General features: G+C 43.5%; 3 protein-coding genes across 4 annotated transcripts in view; all 3 read right to left on the bottom strand.

The window, feature by feature from the left end:
* The window catches only part of tcf25 (TCF25 ribosome quality control complex subunit), a 36,594-nt gene extending 22,086 nt beyond the window's left edge, over positions 1–14,508 (bottom strand). For both annotated transcript variants that reach the window (XM_021586323.3, XM_021586324.3), the window contains exons 1-8: positions 12,776–14,508; positions 12,204–12,341; positions 11,981–12,049; positions 11,656–11,777; positions 11,455–11,520; positions 11,287–11,369; positions 1,579–1,709; positions 930–1,029 (exon numbers count right to left, since the gene is read on the bottom strand). In XM_021586323.3, the coding sequence (XP_021441998.3) occupies positions 930–1,029; positions 1,579–1,709; positions 11,287–11,369; positions 11,455–11,520; positions 11,656–11,777; positions 11,981–12,049; positions 12,204–12,341; positions 12,776–12,991 (925 nt within the window). In that variant the 5' untranslated portion in view covers positions 12,992–14,508. The remainder of the gene's footprint in view (positions 1–929; positions 1,030–1,578; positions 1,710–11,286; positions 11,370–11,454; positions 11,521–11,655; positions 11,778–11,980; positions 12,050–12,203; positions 12,342–12,775) is intronic.
* Positions 14,509–14,782: 274 nt separating this feature from the next.
* Positions 14,783–16,788, bottom strand: cyba (cytochrome b-245 alpha chain). Its single transcript, NM_001160312.1, has 6 exons — positions 16,731–16,788; positions 16,243–16,312; positions 15,921–15,995; positions 15,679–15,762; positions 15,390–15,471; positions 14,783–14,980 (listed from the first exon to the last, which is right to left on the bottom strand). The coding sequence occupies exons 1-6, from the start codon at positions 16,786–16,788 to the stop codon at positions 14,783–14,785; spliced, it is 567 nt and encodes a 188-aa protein (NP_001153784.1).
* A 4,672-nt stretch (positions 16,789–21,460) lies between these two features.
* LOC110506596 (diphosphomevalonate decarboxylase) lies at positions 21,461–25,326 on the bottom strand. The gene is made up of 10 exons (XM_021586322.3): positions 25,096–25,326; positions 24,746–24,816; positions 24,522–24,636; positions 24,261–24,407; positions 23,860–24,059; positions 23,663–23,737; positions 23,371–23,589; positions 22,383–22,498; positions 22,198–22,306; positions 21,461–21,856 (listed from the first exon to the last, which is right to left on the bottom strand). The coding sequence occupies exons 1-10, from the start codon at positions 25,169–25,171 to the stop codon at positions 21,776–21,778; spliced, it is 1,209 nt and encodes a 402-aa protein (XP_021441997.1). The 5' UTR covers positions 25,172–25,326; the 3' UTR covers positions 21,461–21,775.
* Positions 25,327–25,457: the final 131 nt, after the last annotated feature.

The raw sequence follows: 25,457 nt of genomic DNA, 5'->3' as shown, positions 1-25,457 counted from the left end.
CCCACAAGAATCTTGACATGCACTTTCAGTGACTATATCGGAACAATCTGTTGGTTGTTTGAATGTATTGTGTACAGTGCAAACACGTGGCTAGATAACCAATACATATTTTAGATGGGTTCAATTCAGTTACGTGTGGTTGAAAATGTACTTTCACCTTGGAGGTCAGAGAGAAGTCACTGTAAATGGAAGCTGCTTTTGCTTGCCCTCTGTAATTGATGTGATTTAGCCCTGACCAAAGCTCTGCTCAAACCTTAACTGTATTTATCAACTCATTTATAGACGATGTTAGCAGGGTAGTAGCGACAGGCTTGGAGTAACAGTATGGTAATATTTCCTGCCTAAATGCATTACCTGAGGAATCTGAAATACACTACTTTGCATGCTGGCCCCTTGTTGTTCTTTTTTTTCCTTCCCATTTAGAGTCTTTCAGAGAATAAACATGCTGTGGATACAGATGACTCAATTGAACTATTAAACCTTATCTAGATCAATAGCATAAGGCAGAGGTTCTTAAGCTTTTTCAGCTCGAGATCCAAACGAGAAACGCTCAGGGCCTACTTTGGGTTCCAAAGCTTAGTTGAAGAAAACCTGGCATCAGGTAATATATGACATACTAGAGCAGTGTGTGGTATAGGTATTGTGTATGAAATAACCTATTAAAAATGTACTGCCCAGAGGACACCAATGTTTATCAAGAATAATGTTGCATAAACTTATTCCAACTATTTATCTGGGACCTAGATTAAATTGTATATGGGTCCAAGGAAACATACCAAAGGGGTCTCATGACACATTTACAAACCTTGAGCAAGAGGATACAGCAGAGAGGATCCCCAACTAACCAATCAGAGCTTTGAGAATGACCCTCCTTGCCAACCAGAGCAAAGAAAGGAGTCCTACTCACCAATCAGGTCCCTGACACTCACCGATTAGGTCCCTGGCCATTTCCTGGTCCTCCTGTATGCGGCAGACATCAGAGAGCTGCAGCAGGGAGTCAATGTGGTAGGGGTTCATCTGTAGCAGGGCCTGGGGAGAGGGTAGGATGGGGTGGACAGGGTGGGGGAGACAGGGAGGGGGTGGGGAAGACAGTGGGAGAGGGAGACAGGGTGGGGGAGACAGGGAGGGGGTGGGGGAGACGGGGAGAGGGTAGGGGAGACGGGGAGGTTGGGGAGAGCAGGGGGACATGGGGGAGGGATGGGGGAGACAGGGAGAGGGTAGGGGAGACGGGGAGGGTGATAGAGATGGGGGAGGGTGGGGGAGAAGGGGAGGGTGATGGAGATGTGGGTGGGTGGGGGTGACGGAAGAAGGGTGGGGGGACAGGTGGGGAAGACAGGGAGACGGGTGGGGGAGTTATGGGGGGCACAGGGGGGAGGATCACCGTTTGTCTAAGCATTAGGCATGTCCTCAACCTGAAATTTCAACTGAATTTACCTCTAGTTTCTCATGCCGTGACCTAGAATCTTAGTCAGGATTTATCTAGAATCTAAATTCATGCATATCAGTTGTCCTAGATATTTGAGACGCGCATTACGGCTTTGCTGATCAATCTCCCTGAGACCGTGGGTGTAGCCTTACCACAATGTTGTTGGGATCCATGGACTCCACTGAGTCCAGGAATTTGAACTGAATCTGCTGGTAGTCCCGGCTGTGCTCGAAGGTGAAGTACTGTAGACCATCCCTGGACTCCAGTAGGGTCATTGAGATACCTGAAGGAGGAAATATTACGGACAGTATTATTCAATGTGAGTTACATGCAATGACGTATATAAACCCTGGATTGCTGATGCTATGTATTGCCCATTCAGAGGCTAAGTTTCTACAACTGGGTCCTGGACTTCCTGAACGGCCGGTCCCAGGTGGCGAAGGTAGGAATCAACACTTCGCTAATCCTCAACACTGGGGCCCCACAAGGGTGCGTGCACAGCCCCCTCCTGTACTCCGTGTTCACCCATGACTGCGTGGCCATGCACGCCTCCAACTCAATCATCAAGTTTGCGGACGACACAACAGCAGTAGGCTTGATTACCAACAGTGACGAGACAGCCTACAGGGAGGAGGTGAGGGCTCTGGGAGTATGGTGCCAGGAAAATAATCTCTCACTCAACGTCAACAAAACAAAAGCAGCTGATCATGGACTTCAGGAAACAGCGGAGGGAGCACCCCCTCTACCCACAGACAGGACCGCAGTGGTAAAGGTGGAAAGCTTCAAGTTCCTCGGCATACACATCACTATCAAACTGAAATGGTCCACCTACACAGGCAGTGTGGTGAAGAAGGCACAACAGCACCTCTTCAACCTCAGGAGGGTGAAGAAATTTGGCTTGGCACCTAAAACTTTTACAGATGCACAATTGAGAGCATCCCGTCGGGCTGTATCACCGCCTGCTACAGCAACTACACCGCCCGCAACCTCAGGGCTCACCAGAGGGTGGTGCGGTCTGCCCAATGCATCACCGGGGGCAAACGACCTGCCCTCCAGGACACCTACAGCACACAATGTCACAGGAAGGCTAAAAAGATCATCAAGCACAACAACCACCTGAGCCACGGCCAGATCACCCCGCTATCATCCAGAAGGCGAGGTCAGTACAGGTGCATCAAAACTGGGACCGATAGACTGAAAAACAGCTTCAATCTCAAGGCCATCAGACTGTTAAATAGCCATCACTAGCACATTAGAGGCTGCTGCCTATATACATAGACTTGAAATCACTGGCCACTTTAATAATGTTTACATATTTTGCATTACTAATCTCATATGTATATACTGTATTGTATTCTACTGTATCTTAGTCTATGCCGCTCTGACATTTATATATTCTTAATTCCATTCCTTTAATTTGTTTGTATTGTTGTGAAATTGTTATATATACTTGTTAGATATTATTACACTGTTGGAGCTAGAAACACAAGCATTTCACTACACCTGCAATAACATCTGCTAAACATGTGTATGTGACCAATAAAATGTGATTTGAAGCCACCAGTCAGCTATATTGGTCTTCCCTAGTAGGAGCAGTCCTCCACAGGAATGAATGGAATTCTACAGTATTTCAATTAAAAGGACAAAAAAGGACAAATATTTGGTTGTTGTAGTGGAGACAGTAACATTAGTACCCTAAAAAAAATGCTTCAAGGAAAATGTTATATATTTTTTACATTTTTATGTATTAGCTCACATAATACAACTTAAAAGTATGCATTCAAGTGTCTGTATTAGAATAAATCAGAAACAAATACAGACAATAATAAATGCATTTCTATAGCTTCCAAAATCCAACATTTTTACAATTGAGGAGGAGTACCAAGATGGCTGTGCGGTGACTTCAATACAGTCAATACAAGACTTCAATACAAGTCAATTCGATATAGATATACAGTGCATTCGGAAAGTATTCAGACCCCTTGACTTTTTCCATATTTTGTTACATTACAGACTTATTCTAAAACGGATTCAATTGTTTTCCCCCCTCATCAATCTACACACAATACCACATAATGACAAAGCAAAAACAGGGTTTTTAGAAATATCACATTTACATAAGTATTCAGACCCTTTACTCAGTACTTTGTTGAAGCACCTTTGGCACCGATTACAGCCGAGTCTTCTAGGGTATGATGCTACAAGCTTGGTACACCTGTATTTGGGGAGTTTCTCCCATTCTTCTCTGCAGATCCTCTCAAGCTCTGTCAAGTTGGATGGGGAGCGTCGCTGCACAGCTAATTTCAGGTCTCTCCAGAAAAGTTTGATTGGGTTCAAGTCCAGACTCTGGCTGGGCCACTCAGGGACATTCAGAGACTTGTCCCGAAGCCACTCCTGTGTTGTCTTGGCTGTGTGCTTAGGGTCGTTGTCATGTTGGAAGGTGAACCTTCACCCTAGTCTGAGGTCCTGAGTGCTCTGGAGCTTCAAGGATCTCTCTGTACTTTGCTCCGTTCATTTTTCCGGTGGCTAGCCTTCCAGTTACTGCCACTGAAAAACATCCCCAGATCATGATGCTGCCACCAGAATGCTTCACCATAGGAATGGTGCCAGGTTTCCTCCAGACATGACACTTGGCATTCAGGCCAATCGTAGTTTCATCAGACCAGAGAATCTTGTTTCTCATAGACTGAGAGTCTTTAGTTGGCTTTTTGGCAAACTCCAAGTGGGCTATCATGTACTTCCATTTGGCCACTCTACCATAAAAGCCTGATTGTAGAAATGTTTTGGTACCCTTCCCCAGATCTGTGCCTCGACACAATCCTGTCTCTGAGCTCTACGGACAATTCCTTCATCTTCATGACTTGGTTTTTGCTCTGACATGCACTGTCAACTGTGGGACCTTATATAGACAGGTGTGTGCCTTTCCAAATCATGTCCAATCAATTGAATTTACCACAGGTGGACTCCAGTCATGTTGTAGAAACATCTCAAGGATTATCGATGGAAACAGGATGCACCTGAGCTCAATTTGGAGTCTCATAGCAAAGGGTCTGAATACTTATGCGAATAAGGTATTTCTGTTTTTTATTTTCAATACATTTCTAAAAATCTGTTTTCGCTTTGTCATTATGGGGTATTGTGTGAAGATTGACGAGAAAAAGGTTGTAACGTAACAAAATGTGGAAAAAGTCAAGGGGTCGGAATACTTTCCGAATGCACTGTAGATATTTAAGTGGAATAACAATTGCAATCTGTCCCACTCATTCTATGCCCAAGTACAGTATAGCACCCTAGAATTTGAATGAACACACTTTGGGCTAAGGAGAAGTGGATTCAGAGGGAAGCATTTCATGGTGACACAGCAGTCATGGTGTACCACATACAAAGTAAGGCATCGAGACTACTCAAAAAGTGAGAGGAAAAATATTTTTTTTAAATGACCCATCTATATTTTGGGAGGGAAATGATATTTCCCAGACCAAATCTCCAGTCAGGTGATTGCATAAGCCTTGAGTTTGGGGGAGCTTTAACACCCTGAGGAGTAGCTAACACTGACATAACAGTGTTTCTTCTTCTTCTGATTCTTCTTCAACTTCAGCTCTGGGTTAAACAGCCCAGTATCCCACAACACCAGGGGCACTATGGACCCAAACATCAATGGAGTCTTTCCCAAACATCAATAGAGTCTTTGAGCCAGAGGGCTAGGCAGCATTTGATTAACGATATGTGGTGATTGTACTGTTTTTTTAACAAGACGTCATAGGGCAACGTTTAAAGCCACAGAACACAGCCTTTAGTGTGATCCTACCCAGAAAAGCTGTCTCTGTCAACAAGGCTTCAGGCTGCCCACTGCTGTTAACATGCACTTTTTTTCTGCTGCAACTCTTGATTGGTTACATGCTATCCAAACTGAACCAGGATTCTTAGAGTCCGATGAGAATTCCAAATGTGATAATGGAGAGACACTGTTGCCTTGTTGCTCAACATAGAGGCGCCAGCCCGGGGAGATGGGGGTTAAATTTAGCATAATTGATTAAATCCTAATAAATAGAAACTGGCCATTCAAAATGTATTTCAGAGAACTGGAGCTACACTATAGCGTGTCTGGCCCTTAAATGTACATTACACAGAGAGCTCATTTAAAAAACATGCCTGTCAATCACTCCTAGCTCAAAGCAGAAGAGAGACTGGCTGCATCACTATTTGTCTTTGTGAGAGGTATGGATGTGTTGGAAGCACCAAACTGTCTGTTCAACAGCTAACACAGCTCAGATACCTATACATATCCTACAAGACATGCCACCAGGGGTCTCTTCACAGTCCCTAAGGCAGGGGTCTCCAACCCTGTTCCTGGAGATCTACCCTCCTGTAGGTTTTCATTCCAACTCCAGTTGTAAATAAGCTGGTTAAGTTTACCAGCCAGCTAATTATTACAATCAGGTGTGCTAGATTAGGGTTGGAGTGAAAACCTGCAAGACGTTAGCTCTCCAGGAACAGGGTTGTAGAGTCCTGCATTAAGTTCAAAACAGAGGTTGGGAAACGCACAGTACTTCATAGAGCCAAGACTACATTGAACTCTCTCACATCAGGTAACCCAAACTAGCAGTAAAATCAGATTTCAAAAACATAAAACAACACCTCACAGCACAACGTGGACAGCGAAGAGAGACACACACACACACACACACACACACACACACACACACACACACACACACACACTGTAATATTGTATTGTTGTACATTTTAATGGTAGAGCAGTGTGAATGTGTACAGTACACAATGTTTGTTGTGATGTATTGATTTATTTATGATGCAGACTATTGTTTTGTAGGGTTGGGCAGTATCCAGATTTTCATACCGTTTCTGTAACATATTCGGGATATACGGTGTTACCCAGAATGCACACAAGGGGCGCTATTTCAAATAATAAGGAATATAAATAAATAAATATATTACTATTTTTATTGACACACATAACCATTTAGTCAACATGGATCTTGATCCAGGAGGGGATGGAATGTCTCTGCTGTAACCAAGAACCTTGATCTTGACATCTAGCAAGAAAGTTAGCAAACCAAATGCATTATTGAAGCCCTGAGCTGGATATAATTTACTGGCACATCTTATATTTCTTATAGTTATACTTAAATTATATTTATAAGCAGTGGAGTAGTACGCACCCTTACGAGGCTGGGGTGCCCTTAACCCCAAAAAGTATAACTTATTTTTGGTAGTATTCATTTCTGAATGGTCTTGAATCATCATTGTATTTTGAAATATAACGTTTATACTGTATACCGGGCTTACTTTTCTGTTTCTGTTTGGACCCCAGGAAGAGTAGCGGCTGCCTTGGCAGCAGCTAACGGAGATGCTGCCATGCCTCTCGATTGTTCGCTTGAACTTAATTTGTGCCATCATAGTTACAGTACATTAGTGGATGAGGTAGGGCTGACCCCATTTAGTCGACTGGTCGACTGAGATTTCTTTAGTTGAGCAGAAGCAAAAATAATATAACAGTCATGCTGTACAAGACACCTGTCCGATTTGCACCTGTCTGAGTGGACTGATCCATTGTGGAGGTCGTGGGGATGGCACAGTCCTTCACTCTAAGACATGCTACTGAAATTGTATTTGGTTATATTATGTAAGAACAATGGTGCAAGAAAGAGAAAAGAAAATTATTTTATCACAAATATGCTTCCTCCTGCGTTGGACAGTGGTCGCTGTCCGCGGTTCTGAAACACATCCGTGTGCTGTTGAATTGGCGCCTTTTCCTAGACCACGTTGCTAATAAAAAAGCCGGCATATTGGTGTTGATAACAATGCGACAGATGCAGCAGCAGGGTTAGGAGACAAGAAAACAGCCCTTGCCTTATTAACTAAGTGATGAGAAAGGAAACCCCCACTTAATTAGGTCTATAATCAATAGCCTAACTGTTAAACGTGCCTGGCTTTATAAATCATCCATATATATCTTCAGAAATAAGACAGTTCCTGCTTCTCTTGCCTGTTTGAGTGTCTGTGTTACGGTGTTTGTCTATAATAATCACATCAATAAATTGGTTATAACAAACTCTGAACACCGTAAGACAAACACTGTAACACAAATACTCAAACAGGCAACAGAAGCAGGAACTGTCTTATTTCTGTAGATATAAGATTCCTTGATGCCCTTCCAGACACCCACTACCTACCCAAGGACGTCAGAGGACAAAAATCAGTTAACCACCTAACTGAGGGACTCAATTTAACCTTGTGCAATACCCTAGATGCAATTGCACCCCTAAAAACATTTCTCATAAGAAATTAGCTCCCTGGTATACAGAAAATACCCGAGCTCTGAAGCAAGCTTCCAGAAAATTGGAACGGAAATGGCGCCACACCAAACTGGAAGTCTTCCGAATAGCTTGGAAAGACAGTACCGTGCAGTATCGAAGAGCCCTTACTGCTGCTCGATCATCCTATTTTTCCAACTTAATTGAGGAAAATAAGAACAATCCTAAATTTATTTTTGATACTGTCGCAAAGCTAACTAAAAAGCAGCATTCCCCAAGTGAGGATGGCTTTCACTTCAGCAGTAATAAATTAATGAACTTCTTTGAGGAAAAGATCATGATTATTAGAAATAAAATTACGGATTCCTCTTTAAATCTGCGTATTCCTTCAAAGCTCAGTTGTCTTGAGTCTGCACAACTCTGCCAGGACCTAGGATCAAGAGAGACACTCAAGTGTTTTAGTACTATATCTCTTGACACAATGATGAAAATAATAATGGCCTCTAAACCTTCAAGCTGCATACTGGACCCTATTCCAACTAAACTACTGAAAGAGCTGCTTCCTGCGCTTAGCCCTCCTATGTTGAACATAATAAACGGCTCTCTATCCACCGGATGTGTACCAAACTCACTAAAAGTGGCAGTAATAAAGCCTCTATTGAAAAACCCAAACCGTGACCCAGAAAATATACAAAATTATCGGCCTATATCGAATCTTCCATTCCTCTCAAAAATTTGAGAAAAGGCTGTTGCGCAGCAACTCACTGCCTTCCTGAAGACAAACAATGTATACGAAATGCTTCAGTCTGGTTTTAGACCCCATCATACCACTGAGACTGCACTTGTGAAGGTGCTAAATTACCTTTTAATGGCATCAGACCGAGGCTCTGCATCTGTCCTCGTGCTCCTAGACCTTAGTGCTGCTTTTGATACCATCGATCACCACATTCTTTTGGAGAGATTGGAAACCCAAATTGGTCTACACGGACAAGTTCTGGCCTGGTTTAGATATTATCTGTCGGAAAGAGAACAGTTTGTCTCTGTGAATGGTTTGTCCTCTGACAAATCAACTGTAAATTTCGGTGTTCCTCAAGGTTCCGTTTTAGGACCACTATTGTTTTCACTATATATTTTACCTCTTGGGGATGTCATTCGAAAACATGATGTTAACTTTCACTGCTATGCAGATGACACACAGCTGTACATTTCAATGAAACATGGTGAAGCCCCAAAATTGCCCTCGCTAGAAGCCTGTGTTTCAGACATAAGGAAGTGGATGGCTGCAAACTTTCTACTTTTAAACTCGGACAAAACAGAGATGCTTGTTCTAGGTCCCAAGAAACAAAGAGATCTTCTGTTGAATCTCACAATTAATCTTTATGGTTGTACAGTAGTCTCAAATAAAACTGTCAAGGACCTCGGCGTTACTCTGGACCCTGATCTCTCTTTTGACAAACATATCAAGACTGTTTCAAGGATAGCTTTTTTCCATCTACACAACATTGCAAATATCAGAAACTTTCTGTCCAAAACTGATGCAGAAAAAAATTAATCCATGCTTTTGTTACTTCTAGGTTAGACTACTGCAATGGTCTACTTTCCGGCTAGCCGGATAAAGCACTAAATAAACTTCAGTTAGTGCTAAATACTGCTGCTAGAATCCTGACTAGAACCACATTTTTTAAATCACAGTACTCCAGTGATAGCCTCCCTACACTGGCTTCCTGACAAGGCAAGGGCTGATTTCAAGGTTTTACTGCTAACATACAAAGCATTACATGGGCTTGCTCCTACCTATCTCTCTGATTTGGTCCTGCCTGCCGTACATACCTACACATACGCTACGGTCACAAGACGCAGGCCTCCTAATTGTCCCTAGAATTTCTAAGCAAACAGCTAGAGGCAGGGCTTTCTCCTATAGAGCTCCATTTTTATGGAATGGTCTGCCTACCCATGTGAGAGACGCAAACTCGGTCTCAACCTTTAAGTCTTTACTGAAGACTCATCTCTTCAGTGGGTCATATGATTGAGTGTAGTCTGGCCCAGGAGTGTGAAGGTGAACGGAAAGGTTCTGGAGCAATGAACCAACCTTGCTGTCTCTGCCTGGCCGGTTCCCCTCTTTCCACTGGGATTCTCTGCCTATAACCCTATTACAGGGGCTGAGTCACTGGCTTACTGGTGCTCTTTCATGCCGTCCCTAGGAGGGGTGCATCACTTGAGTGGGTTGAGTCACTGATGTGATCTTCCTGTCTAGGTTGGTGCCCCCCTTTGGGTTGTGCCGTGGCGGAGATCTTTGTGGGCTATACTCGGCCTTGTCACAGGATGGTAAGTTGGTGGTTGAAGATATCCCTCTAGTGGTGTGGGGGCTGTGCTTTGGCAATGTGGGTGGGGTTATATCCTTCCCGTTTGGCCCTGTCCGGGGGTATCATCGGATGGGGCCACAGTGTCTCCTGACCACTCCTGTCTCAGCCTCCAGTATTTATGCTGCACTAGTTTATGTGTCGGGGGGCTAGGGTCAGTTTGTTATATCTGGAGTACTTCTTCTGTCTTATCCGGTGTCCTGTGTGAATTTAAGTATGCTCTCTCTAATTCTCTCTTTCTTTCTCTCTCTCGGAGGACCTGAGCCCTAGGACCATGCCTCAGGACTACCTGGCATGATGACTCCTTGCTGTCCCCAGTCCACCTGGCAGTGCTGCTGCTCCAGTTTCAACTGTTCTGCCTGCGGCTATGTAATCCTGACCAGTTCACCGGATGTGGTACCTGTCCCAGACCTATTATTTGACCATGCTGGTCATTTATGAACATTTGAACATCTTGGCCATGTTCTGTTATTATCTCCACCCGGCACAGCCAGAAGAGGACTGGCCACCCCCCATAGCCTGGTTCCTCTCTAAGTTTCTTCCTAGGTTTTGGCCTTTCTATGGAGTTTTTCCTAGCCAACGTGCTTCAACACCTGCATTGCTTGCTGTTTGGGGTTTTAGGCTGGGTGTCTGTACAGCACTTTGCAATATCAGCTGATGTACAAAGGGCTATATAAATACATTTGATTATTTTTGGGGGGGACATATGGATGATGATATGCTACAGGTCAGGCCCTATTGGTCACGTGCATGCAAAGCATACATGTGTCACTTAGAGATAGAAAGGGTTGAGGGAATGTTTTTCCTAAACAAATTAGGGATTTCTGTAACATAACTTTTCAGTCAGAAATGGCTTCAGTCAGAAATGGCTTCAGCCATTCAGCAACAGTGTGTGAAAACCTTGTGAAGACTTACAGAAAACGGTTGACCTCTGTCATTGCCAACAAAGGGTATATAACAAAGTATTAAGATCAACTTTTGTTATTGACCAAAACCCTTAATTTTCCACCATAATTTGCAAATAAATTCATTTTTTCATCATTTTGTCTGTCATAGTTGAAGTGTACCTATGATAAAAATTACAGGCCTCTCTCATCTTTTTAAGTGGGAGAACTTGCACAATTGGTGGCTGACTAAATACTTTTTTGCCCCACTGTATATTCACAAGGCTTTCAGCATTCTGAGCGATGCCCGACTGTGAGAGGTTGAGTGTAGGTCTGACCTGGGCGACTGAAGCGTGGCCAGGTGTCTTTAGGGATGGTCATCCAGGTGCTGCGATGGAACTGTCTCTGTCTCTGACGAGGTCTGAGGAAAGAATGAAGAGATGGCCTTACACTGTAACCTTTAATAGTAGTAGTCCCACTGATAAGGAGTTCTGTGAAGATCTTACCTTTGATCTCCAAGAACTGCTCGAGCTCCAAAGTATCTCTTCAACTCCGTCTCAGGATTCAGGTTCCTAACATACAAAACAGGGTAAGTCCCAGTAAAATCTATCACTGATAAATGACTGCCATAAATGATGTTTATTCTGATTGGATGATGTTACCCCACTGAGAGTCCTGATGTTGTGCTGTGCTGTGCACCTACTCACCTGTGTTCCACATAGAGCACAGGCCTGTTGTCTGAGCCTCCACAGCCCTCACTCTGCAGGGTCAGTCCATTAGACTGCTCTATGGTCTCCAGCAACGCGTCAATGTCATCCCCAGCTCCCTCCTGACAACCACACATAAGACAGAGCAGCCTATGTGACCGAGTGAGATGGCGTCAGGGCAGAACCCCCATAGCCTCAATACACAATAAAATGCTGCTAAAGCACTTAATGTGTGCACAACAGTGGTTAATATGGCAATGTGCACAACAGTGCCCTCACATTGGGGGACATATGCGGAAGTGATTTGTCAAGATGGACTGTATACCTGTTTATCTCCTGTAGTGTTCTTTTTCTTCTTCTTCTTCTTCTTTTTCTTGCTCGCTTTATCTCCGGACTGACATCATAAAAACGATTAAACAACTCTTCAAAACATTTTGACTAGATCAATCATGCATAATAACAACAAGACTGAAGAGGAATGGGGCTCACAATACCCCATAGTACTGTGGAGGCTACAGTGTATCAAGGGCGTCCGTCTCTCTCCTCACCTTCGCAGCACCTGTTTCAGGCTGTGCATCTCTCTTCTCTGTTTCCCCGCTGTCACTCTTCTCCTTGGTTTCATCACCATGCTGTTCTTCTGGCTTCACTGTGTCTTCATCCGTCGTGGCTTTCTCTGCATCACATATCTGCAGCGACATGGTTCCAGCAAGAAGGACAGAAAGGCTTGGGTTAAAGTTGTCTATCAGAGACTAAATCTCTAAAACAACGGCACATAGTTTTAATTAATCTTTGGTCAGTCTCTGCCTTTTTTTTCACGTTCTTGCGGGAGCCATTGGGATTCCAACCCATCCTAGTGACATTCATATGGTCAAGGCAAGGGGGTGTACTGTATGAGTCCTGTCTGGCCAGGCAAAATCGGTTAGTCAGTATAATGCTGGTTTGATTTGTTTACACTGTCTGCATATGTCAATGTGCCCTGCTGCTTTTTCATTGACTAGCATAACAAGCTAGCTAGCTATGTCACACAGTTATGTAGCCTAGGGGGTGGAGCTACGTGGCAGTTAACAAGACATTTCGTAAACATTTTGCAATGTGTGTTAGAAAAGGAGAAACACTCCACCAGTTCGTAAATGTTGCACAAGTTTTTCTTATTCTTCTTAGTTTTTCTGATGCTGCTCTTAACAGGCTGGAGAACAGCTTCTTCCAGTTCCTCTTCTTCTTCCTCAACATCCGCAGCCTGCTCCTCTGGCCCTTCACCTGGGACAAGATCACCGAGGTCCAGGGCCTCCTGCCCCCGCTGTTTCCCCTTCAACCTCCTCAGAGCACGACTCGACATCTTCCCGGGACAGAGTTGTCACGAAGATGGGCTATGGTTTAATTTGGGATTTGACCCAGCTACAGCCATAAACAACATGAGAGCAAAATCCGCATGCCAAAGAGTTTATTCTACGGGTACTCCATGTAGACAATCTTGGTGCATGCCAACTATTTTCGTTTTGAAAATCACAGTTCGCTGTCGTTAACCTTTGTACCACTAGGGAGCAGTAGTGCGTAAAGACAAAGGCTCTGAAAATGCCTGAAATTAAGTTAACACAAAAGGGAACTAACGACTTTCAACATTTCAACTATTATTTGCATACTGGAGGAGCGGCAACCACTGTCAAGGCTGTTGCTGTAAAGTCAGTTAATGGTTTCAAAGCCTATGACCAATGCATCATTTTGTTGTTAACAAGGGTTGCCCTGGGTCTATCAATAACTTTTATGTGTTATGGTGTCAAGAAATGGCCATTATAACTAATAAATTAGACTGAGTATAACACAGATAAACAATTAAGGAAGTGGCACCTGTTCCTGCTGCTGTTATGATGTAATGGTTGCCAAACCCAGAGCACTCAAGGAAACACACATTGTATTCCTCATTCTTGAGGTAAAGGTCACCTATGACCATAGGAATGAAGAAGGTGCTTCATATGGAGAAAAGATATGTATGTGTATGTCACAACAACCGTAAATGTCATTAGGGTGTATAAACATAATCTGTATAATCTGTTATAACTAATGTATGACATCTCTGTGGCTGTGTATGATCTGATTAGTGCAGGAATTTCCAATGTGTCGTAATAAAGTGTGTGAGCGTCTTAGTGTTGCGCTGTGAGAAGGAACGGTTAAATGCATAGGGTTCATAGGAACTATTAGAAAAGAGGAAATGTAAAACTTGAGACATGACACGTAATTGTCATTCCAAACCCACAGTTCATCAATGATGAAACAGACAGAAACATGCATTTTAGTTATATGGTAAACATGCACATTTTAAATAACTAGAATAACTATGTTTATTTTCAGATTGTATCAAAAGCATAACAAGCATAAAACATAGACATACATTATTTTGTAGAGAGGTGAATACACAACTGTCCAGAATACAGCTAGTTGACCACTGACATAGTAACCGTCCAAAAAGAGATAACGCAAAACAGTGCTTGCTTATAAACAACTTAAATTCCAGTGTAAAAGACTACAGTATATTTTGAGGATACAAAATGTATAAATAGCTCTTCATTCTCTTTTAAAATAATTTCATGATGTCTGTGCCAGTAAATGTGGTTGATTCTCATCCACATCTATTCATCCAATTACTCACAAAATAAGTTACTGTCACAACAAGAATACAAACTTTGCCACTTACATTCCAAAGCCTTTTGGGGACCAAAATTATTGTAACTGAAAGAGTTGTAGCAGGTGGTGCAGAGACATAGGACACAAACCTTTTGCAGTAACTAAGGCACAGCCACATCTCAGTTCAATACAATCCCTTATACATCATCAAACATCAGCAGCAGTGTGTCCTCTCCACAACCCTCTACTCTCCGAGGCCTGATTCCTAACTTGATACCAATCCATAACAAATTCCCATTGACGCCAATGCCCAATTTACACAAAACCTAAGTTATGCAAGCTTATCTATCTCAATTTAGGATTCGGCTCTCAGCCAATGGCAGTCGGAACAGAGCATGGCCTGGGTGGGGCTCCACTGTAGATCTGTTTCGGTTGGGGCTCAGTGGAAACATAAGCTAACCTGAGTGAGCTTAGCCCAACAGGCCTGAAGGAAGGAAAGTAAGGGGATCTAGTCATCATTGGCAGTGACAGCGATGGGGTTGACATAGGCAGCCGCCTCCAGGTCCTCTGCCCGTTTCCTGCGCATCTCTGCGGGTGGGCGTGGTGGAGGGTTCTGGGGAGGGAGCTTGATGCTCTCTCCCACCGGCTTACGGGCACTCTCCTTCCTGGGCAGGATGGGCTCCCACTGCTCCCCTCGGATGGCCGCCTAGAAGACATACAGACACAATAGACGAAAGATCATTCAGGCTCCCTCAATAACATAGATAAATGGGTTGCTTTGGTGCTGATCTCTAGAAGCATGCATGCAGACAGGCATGCAGTGAATTCCCAACAACAATAGGTGATAACAGCCAAGTCACTCCCCTGACAGCCTGGGTTTCTTAACTAGCTAATAATGATAAATACCAGAGGGCAAACAAACGCTTCCTTGTAAATCAAGGGCCGTAGGTTCATACAGGAAACTTGAGTGTTCATTCAACTGATAGCATCAGCTGATATTGCACCAATTAGATTTATCACACTACCTTCATATGGCGGTCAGACAACAACACTACCTTGTTGTTGTCTGACCACCTAACTTGAGTCAAATACTTTCAAATACTTGAAATACTAACCGCAAGGTAGATGAGGCTAGCTATGCCGAGGCAGACACAGCCAAGAACCGTTGCAAGGATGAAACCACCAGGAACGCAGATCCTATAAACACCCACACACAGAGAAAGAGTGTTACAAAGGCAAGGCACTGATAACATGCAATGTGATATTTAAACAATGAAGATGGTGTCAAGAATGACTTTGCACAATGACACAACCTGTCTCTAATACAGCTGGAAGGAGACAGTGAAGGGAAAGAATATTGTCTCAGCCCAGAGATCTGACTATACTGACACAGAATGTACTCACGCTGCATGTAGAAACGCTCTGACATAGTAGTTCCTGGTCAGTGGGCCGAATGACTTCACACAGACAGTGAAGCAGTACTGACCCCTGGAAGAATCCCAATATTAAGAGTTATTTATCGAGAACTTTCAGTGATGAAGACTTGCTTATGACTTGCTTTCAACTGGTGGAATCATATCTGTTGCATCACTGTTAGAGTGACTGTACAGAAACTTTAGCTTGGTATGGTGTATGTGGGTACTCACGTCCTTTCTACGCTGGTGCCCTTGTTTCTCTTGCCCCTTGGGTACTCTAGTAGACAGACAAACACCCCTGCAGCTCTGGGCACATCAGTCAAGGTTACTCAACAACAACAGGCACACGTGGAACCTCACTATACTATGCAAATATACATTTGGGTCTCATCTGGACATAAATGCACAAAGAAGATAAATGATGGTGTAGATGCCTGTAATGCATTCCTTGTGACGTGTCAAGGGTAAATCAGCATTTAATCACAACAATAGATACAATTTTGTGCATGGAATTATACTGTAAGAGACAGCTCTGCCGCCAGTGAAAGGATACATAGCATAAGCAGCAAACTCCCAGTCCCTGAACTGGCCAGCCACCCCCACTATACCACCAGTAAGGAGAACTGAAATGAGGAAGTAGGAAGAAGAAAATATTTCGTTTATCAACAGTTCCTGCAAGTCACAGATGAAGACACTTTTTTGTATCCTGTAACTTTCAAATCGAAATGTGCCAAGACCCAAATAATTTGTACACCCCCCCCCAAGTTTGATTTAGTGTTTTATACAGATATGTTTTCAAATATTCTCACTACCAATACAATTTAATGACTTATAATATTTTTGTCTGGAACCATTTCTACATTTTGTTTTTGGTCGGTTTTAATGACCAATGTTTGTTAGGCATACCATACTGGAAAAACACATATATTAATATACAGTAATAACGCATAACTAATGGGATTACACATTCCTTTAACAGTTGATACCATTACACAAATACCAAACTCAGATGTCTAAACTTGGCAAAAGTTCTCTACTCACTGAGCCCCGCCGCCAGAGCCTGTTCATTGGCCCACATAGCCCATTCTATTTTCCCCATTCTGTCTTCGTTCGGACCGACAGAACTCCCCTCTATGCTTGGAAGTTATCCAAATGATCGCGGCTGTCACGTTCGATTATTGTGGAAAGTGAAAATGTATACGTTTTGGAGGAACAAAGGTGGGTGGTAGCAGCCGCCTGGTCTGGCCCTCGGTCTCGTAACGTCTGAGCGGAGCGATAGGAAAAAAGGTTGAGGATGTGACCTGGGAGGAGTAACCCTTAACCAGAGAGGAAGAGGCGAAGCGAGAGCACCAACTCGGCCAAAAATCTGTATTATACAAGCAGGTGACGTTGTTTCGTTTCTTTCGCTCACCAAGTTGTTGTTTGGAGGCCAATATGCGTGTTGAATTTGGTCCACAAAAAAATAATGGCTTATTTGCTACGTGAGGTTTATTTGATCAAATAGAAATTTCGTAATGCTTAAGTTATGAGTGTACTGATTAAGTAGGACATCACGGCAACTTTATATCAGAGTTGTATCGAGATGGTTATGCATGAAGCTAGCAGCATCTCTCTCTCCATTGAATAAAGGCGGTTTACGTCAACAACCCTAATTTAATATTCAAACATTTTTTTAATTATGAGATGTATCCACCAATCCAAAGAGAGGATAGGCAGAAACTAGACAGACAACTATGCTTATTAATCTGTACCAATTTGTGGACAACGACTCCATTGTTAGGGCAGAGAGACAAGTATCTCGAGTACGGTCCAAACACTAAAAAGACACACCCTATCCCCTCAGCCCTCAAATTAAGTGGACACTTCTGATGACGTATTTAATTTTCTACAATTATCAAAAGATAACCAAACAAAAACAGATTTACTTTTTAAGTTTATTTGTGCCATCATGTGCATATGCCTTGTCTACTGCTGTCTTGGCTAGTTCTTATTGTTTTACTTCACTGTAGAGCCCTCAGTCCCGCTCAAAATGCCTTATATAGATAGCTCTTTTGTCCCACCCCACGCACATGCGGAGACCTCACCTGGCTTAACTGGTGCCTCCAGAGACGAAACCTCTCTCATCGTCACTCAACGCCTAGGTTTAACTCCACTACTCACATCCTACCATACCCTTGTCTGTACATTATGCCTTGAATCTATTCTACCACACCCAGAAATCTGCTCCTTTTATTCTCTGTCCCCCAATGCACTAGATGACCAGTTCGTATACCCTTATCCTACTCCTCCTCTGTTCCTCTGGTGATGTAGAGGTTAACCCAGGCCCTGTAGCCCCCAGTTCCACTCCTATTCCCCAGGCACTATCATTTGTTGACTTCTGTAACCGTAAAAGCCTTGGTTTCATGCATGTTAACATCAGAAGCCTCCTCCCTAAGTTTGTTTTATTCACTGCTTTAACACACTCTGCCAACCCTGATGTCCTAGCCATGTCTGAATCCTGGCTGAGGAAGGCCACCAAAAATTCTGAAATGTCCATCCCCAACTACAACATTTAACACCAAGATTGAACTGCCAAAGTGAGTGGAGTTGCAATCTACTGCAGAGATAGCCTGCAGAGTTCTGTCATGCTATCCAGGTCTGTGCCCAAACAGTTAGAGCTTCTACTTTTAAAAATCCACCTTTCCAGAAATAAGTCTCTCACTGTTGCCGCTTGTTATAGACCCCCCTCAGCCCCCCAGCTGTGCCCTGGACACCATATGTGAATTAATTGGCCCCTATTTATCTTCAGAGTTTGTACTGTTAGGTGACCTAAAATGGGATATGCTTAACACCCCGGCCTTCCTACAATCTAAGATAGATGCCCTCAATCTCACACAAATTATCATGGAACCTACCAGGTACAACCCTAAATCAGTAAACACGGGCACCCCCATAGATATCATCCTGACCAACCTGCCCTCTAAATGCACCACTGCTCTGCTTCAACCAGGATCTCAGCGACCACTGCCTCATTGTCTGCGTCCGTAATGGGTCCACGGTCAAACGACCACCCCTCATCACTCTCAAACGCTCCCTAAAACACTTCAGCGAGCAGGCCTTTCTAATTGACCTGGCTTGGGAATCCTGGAAGGATATTGACCTAATTCCGTCAGTAGAGGATGCCTGGTTGTTCTTTAAAGGTGCTTTCCTCACCATCTTAAATAAGCATGCCACATTCAATTTTTTTTAACTAAGAACAGATTTAGCCCTGGGTTCACTCCAGACTTGATTGACCTTGACCAGCACAAAAACATCCTGTGGGGTACTGCATTAGCATTGAATAGCCCTCACGATATGCAACTTTTCAGGGAAGTTAGGAACCAATATACACAGGCTATTAGGAAAGCAAAGGCTAGCTTTTTCAAACAGAAAATTAGCAACCTGTAGCACAAACTCCAAAACATTCTGGTACACTGTAAAGTCCATGGAGAATAAGAGCACCTCCTCCCATCTGCCCACTATACTGAGGCTGGGAAACACTGTCACCACCGATAAATCTACGATAATCGCAAATTTCAATAAGCATTTTTCTAAGGCTGGCCATGCTTTCCACCTGGCTACCCCTACCCCGATCAACAGCTCTGCACCCCCCACAGCAACTTTCCCAAGCCTCCCCCATTTCTCCTTCACCAAATCCAGATAGCTGATGTTCTGAAAGGGCTGTGAAATCTGGACCCCTACAAATCAGCTGGGCTAGACAATCTGGACCCTCTCTTTCTTAAATTATCTGCCACAACTGTTGCAACCCCTATTACTAGCCTGTTCAACTTCTCTTTCGTATCATCTGAGATCCCTAAAGATTGGAAAGCTGCTGCGGTCACCTCCCTCTTCAAAGGGAGAGACACTCTAGACCCAACCTTTTACAGACCTACAGTATATCTATCCTACCCTGCCTTTCTAAAATTTTCGAAAGCCTAGTTAACAAACAGATCACCGACCATTTCGAATCCCACCGTACCTTCTCCGCTATGCAATCTGGTTTCTAAGCTGGTCATGGGTGCACCTCAGCCACGCTCAAGGTCCTAAACGATATCATAACCACCATCAATAAAAGACAGTACTGTGCAGCCATCTTCATCGACCTAGCCAAGGCTTTTGACTCTGTCAATCTCCCCATTCTTATCGGCAGACTCAACAGCCTTGGTTTCTCAAATGACTGCCTCGCCTGGTTCACCAACTACTATTCAGATAGAGTTCAGTGTGTCAAATCAGAGGGCCTGTTGTCCAGATCTCTTGCAGTCTCTATGGGGGTGCTTGTTGAGAACTTGTTCTCAACGGGCCTACCTGGTTAAATAAAGGTGAAATATAAAAAAGTAGCACAATTTCTAACTTATTTGCATTCGTTTTTACTTACACTTGTATGTTAACTTCTCCATTGATGTTGTTTTTAAGTTTTCGCTGACTTTTCTTAGCGGACGTACAATCGTCGCAAATTGAATTATGTGGTGTTTCAGGCCCCGGAATGAACATAATTGTACACTCGCAAAGCCGATTATAACGAGGGCTGAGGGGCTTACGTTGCAAACTTCCCTTGCTTGGCTAATCATTTGGACCGCCCTCCAAGATGGCGACGGGGATTCCCCCAAGGGCATAAGGCGAGGGTAAGTGGACGAGGGTGTGTCTTTTAAGTGTTTGGACTGCCACCCTTGTTAGTCTATCCATAATCTTTGCTTTAACTAACTTTGCTGCCTGACATGATTTGGTCAAAGGGGGAAATGTTCAGCTGTTGTAATATAGAGCAGGCTCAACTTGCCCGGCTGATATAAATTGTCCAACTTGCACTTAAAACAGGGTTTCCCAAACTGGGGCCTGGGGCCCCCACTGGGTGAAAATGATTTGAATGTGCTACACAGCGGATTCAAATAATCAAAGCTTGATGATGAGTTAGTTATTTGAATAAGCTGTGTAGTGCTGGGGGAGAGGGGCACAGGACCATGTTTGGAAACCCTGACTTAAACAATGGGGGATGAACCAGAAAGATCAGTTTTAGGCTATGCCTATTGGAATTCCTTGCGGTATCGTTGTTTTCAGTAAAATATTTTTAGCTGGGCCAACTTTAGAGCAGACTCAACTTGCCCAACTGCTCAGTTCACTTGCCCCAGGCAACAGGGCAACCCTTAAGGTCCCTGCTACAACTAGGTTGTAGAGTTTTTGTAGTTTTACCTGGTTACCGTCAGGAGAGAAGAAAAATGTCCCCACCACTCTGGGACCCGTGGTGCCACCTTTGAAGATGATATGTAGACTATATATTCAGCTCTTATACTAAAGCACCTACATTGTTCTCAATACTGTCATTTATAATCCTTTAAGGGATTTAATTTTAATTAGACTGTCTTGTGATTCACTCACTCTAAAGGTGACTGTTAAACCATTATGTAAAATGTACATCATCTACTTAGAAAATGTGAAATATTTTTCTACAGTTATCAAAGTACTAGAATATTTCTGATCGTTCTCACAAGGCATCCCCTCATCTTTAACATTACAAAACATTTAATCCAAACTTGCAATAGGAAAATTGTCCAAATGAAGCACTAGTCAACAGTGTTAGAGGTATTCAGCCGTGTGTGGTTGTTTCGCTCCAGTTAAAGGGGCAATCCTTAGTTTTGGTAAAAAGCTGAGGGATGGGGCAGGAGAAATGTAACCACTCAAAATTATAGACAGAACTATGGATACAAGGACTGACCATACATGGTATCAAAATTATAGTTATAACCAAACATAAACAAACATTTAAAACATGGTTATATTTACTTTGTTTACAAACATTGTAGTAAAACAAGCTGATATTTTGAGTTCTGATGGGGTATGACAGTTTAACTAAGCTCATGAGGTATTTACAAGTTATATTCTTCAAGAATTAATGGTTACATATAATTAATTTATAAGTCCAAAAATTGATATAGCAACTGCAGATTGCCCCTTCAATGAATAAGTCTTTGCATTTGTATCCAATTGATTGAATTGGAATTGTTGTTTGTTAATATGTCTGGTCTTTCTTTTCACCAAAGAGTTCTGTCTCTGCCCAGCTGGGAGGCTGGCTTGTATCATGCACTCTCCTTGGGCAGCCCGTCAGATCCAAGCAAATGCTCACTAGGGTCCTCCACCACGCGAGGTCCAGGTCCAGCCTTATACACAAATCAGAAATAATCCCTCAGACAAACCAACTTAATATCACATCAAAATGTAGCAGATCCATACATAATGTGTGCGTTTATAGGATCTGCATTCCTGCTGATTTCCCGTAAGCCGGTTGGAGAGAGCATCAAGCTCGCTCCCCAAAACCTTTCACTACGCCAACCCGCAGAGATGCACAGGAAACGGGCAAAGGACCCGGAGGGTGCTGCCTATGTGTATGTGTGTGTGTGTGTGTGTGTGTGTGTGTGTATGTATGTATGTATGTATGTATGTATGTATGTATGTATGTATGTATGTATGTATGCATGTGTGTATGTGTGTGTGTATGTACCTTGGTGCTGATTATATAGCTGATTCCCTTCACCATAGGCTCCATACCAATGGCCTGCTTCAGCTCCTCAGATAGTGTTGTTGGGGCAACCGGAAGACCCTTTAGAAACCTGACGTGGGACAGGTAAAGTCACAGGAGGGAGTGTTGTCTGACTGTCTGAGTGTGTGTGTTTGTGAGAAACTCACTGTCCTCCGTTGGTCTCTGGTGGGAATAAGTGTTTGACCACCTGGACAAACTCTTCCACATTCTGCTGAAGAGTGTAGATCACTGCATTGGGACCTGCATCAAACGTGTATGCCACCTGGTGGAGAAGAGAAAACATCGGTCACTGCTTATACTCGTGAAAAGAACTATGAACCAAAGTTATAGCTTTGTTACAGCAGTGTTATAACAGTGTCAGCAGAAGGAGGGATGTGATGCTGCACTAGTCCTCTGAGACTCATGAAGAAGTACTAGGTCAGAGACGCGGCAAAGAGGTCAATAGAACGCAGACCATGGGGGATAGAAGAAGGATGCCAGATTGGTGCACAACAAATCTGATCTAACAAAGTGGATATTCGTCAAATCCGTCATGATCAATGTATTGTAACAGGCCCACAACGTGTTTACAAAGTCTGATTTGGATATACTGTTTTCGCTGCATAACATTTCAGGTTTAGAAGAAGTGACTGCTAAATGCTAACTCCCGTTCATATAAGCTGGTAGCATAGAGAAATCAGTGGTGGTAGTCAAAGTCATTTTTTAACTGTAATGCAGTTGAATGGTGATGATGACATGAACATGTATTGAAGTTGACATCAATACAATCAATACAATACTCCGATTTTTACCACAACATTGTGTGAAATACACATAAACAACAGCCTAAATGTAGGCAAATTTCGCTTAGGGGAAATAAGGAGATTCTGGATCTTTCCATGGCATTTCCACTGTTTTGGTCAAGATCCATTCATTTCTTTACCACATCCATACTTGGGCTTGTTAACACATTTTCTATTCCTCTTGAACTGTAGAAATACTACCAGTTTCATATCTCTATTTCATAATCTCAGAATATAAACAATTACTGCACCTTGTTCTGCTTCTTAGACCCCTTGTAGAACTGTCAATGTTCCATATGACTAGCACATTTCCATGACTAAAAGAAAGAACTAACTCCCTGATGGTGCTCACCTTTGTTTCCCTGTAGTGACGGTTATAGCGGTGCACAAGGTTGATAACACGGCGCGACACGTCGTTGAGGTAGAAGATCGGTGGGTAGGTGTCCAGGCAGGTGGCATGGAACTGATTGCTATCCTTCATGGTCAGCTCAGCGAACGCAGTAAAGTCCCTCTTATGTACAGCCTCAATCATCTCCTTCATCCTGGCTGGGACCACAGAGTCTGCCCGGTGCTGAGGGGGAGAGCACAAGGGTTAAGGGTAAGGGTTAATAACTTTGTGTGTGTGTGTGTGTGTGTGTGTGTACCTTCAGGAGACTGCTCGTCTCTACACTAGTTTGCATGCCGGAAGTGCTGCCAACTGGTTTCCGCTCAGCACTGACCTAAAAAGAGAGAGGGAGACAGAGAGATGGGGGTGTTGAGATTATTAAAGAAATGGGAGAAATGTATATGCCAACATTTGCTCCAGAAAAAGCCATCTTTAGTAATGATCAGAGAGACCTACCACCAGTACAAGGACCCTGAGCTCAGGCCAGTGAGTCTCTGGCTCCACCTGCTGGGCCAGACTGTCCTTGCCATCTCCTTGCTGGCCCATAATCCACTGGACGAAGCCCCCATACATACTCCTACAGGCACTGCCTGAACCCTGCCTAGAAACCACAGACAACTCCCCTTCCACTCCCATCACCCGGGACAGGGTGTACACTGGAACAGGAGAGTGGAGTGAGGAGACAAGATGGAGAGACAAAAGGAAAGTAAGGAGAAGAGGGATGAGGAGATGGAGACGGTGCTTAAGTTCCCAACATTTAAAAAGTATAAAACTAGTTTCACACAAGCATTTACTTAATTTGATCTATTTAATGCTGTGTTGGGTACAAACCATTATGATAGGACACAGTCTCTTACCCAGACAGGCATAGCCGGCAGCAGAGGAGGCAAGTCCGGCTGCAGTTGGGAAGTTGTTGACAGAGCAGATGTGGACTTTATGGGACAAACCGGCCGTGTCTACATCAGCCTCCCCATCACTACGTCGCTTACGGGCCAGGCGCCGAACTGAGGAAGGAAACCACCAACAACAACACATCATTTCTTGTCCTCCCCCTTTGCTCTCTTACTCTTCCCCCTCTACTCTCTCCCTCTATCATATCATTGCATATAGTGACTCACTCTCCCTAAGGCAGGACTGTAGTCTGGGCTGGGTTATGTCCTCCTCTTTGCCGTTGAGCCAGATACGATCCTCCTGGAACGACCTGCTGCACGCCACTGTTGTGGTTGTTTTGAGCTGGGGGGAATAAGGACACATGGCAGAAATGGTTAGTTTTTGTTGTTTTAACAAAACAGTCATATTTAGCCACTTGCTGAGTGTCTGGTGTACAGTATTACAGTCTTACCTGGTCTTGATGTAATGTGACACTCAAAGATGAATTTATAGGTAGAATCAACTCCTCATCCCTCTTCCCCCCTTTGAAACAGCAATAACAACAAAGCATTTACAATTCAATACATAGTTATTTTCAAAGATTGTACAGAGAACATTCCTTTCACATCATTGTGGCAATACATTTGTCATGTACCAATGCACACACACCAAAGCGTGGCTAGAAGTGGCTACAGTGCTGCAAGCAAGCATTTCATTGATTCAATAAATGTTACAGTTTTACATGACATTAAGCTAGATGTGGTTGACAGTGTTCTTTGGTTGACATGTCTGTAGTGGATTATACGAAAATACAATACTCACAGTATTTGATGACAGCGATATTCACAGGCGCACTGCATGTTACCATGGTGAGCTTTTTGCCGCTGTCCTCGGACATTTTGATAAAGTAAAATCAGGAGCAATAAAATTACAAAAAATACTATAAACGCGAGACTGTCTAATATTTTGAGATCCACTGATACAGTAATGTCTGCACAACCATAGAGCTTTACAAAACGTGTCTGTGGATTGGAGGGGGTAGAGCACGTGACTAAACCTCCCACCAATCAGCGCCACTCATGTACGGTGACTGAAACAAGGCAGCCAATCCTTTTGATCAGACCACCGTCGTCCGAAAATGAGGCCAGAGCCACATTTAGGGGGCGTATCTTGATCGCAGGCAG

The sequence above is a fragment of the Oncorhynchus mykiss genome, chromosome 26 (assembly GCF_057628025.1).
Source record: "Oncorhynchus mykiss isolate SJ-2025 chromosome 26, ASM5762802v1, whole genome shotgun sequence".
Taxonomy (NCBI): domain Eukaryota; kingdom Metazoa; phylum Chordata; class Actinopteri; order Salmoniformes; family Salmonidae; genus Oncorhynchus; species Oncorhynchus mykiss.
The sequence above is the reverse complement of the archived record's forward strand: the minus strand, read 5'-3'. Positions and strand labels throughout refer to the sequence as shown.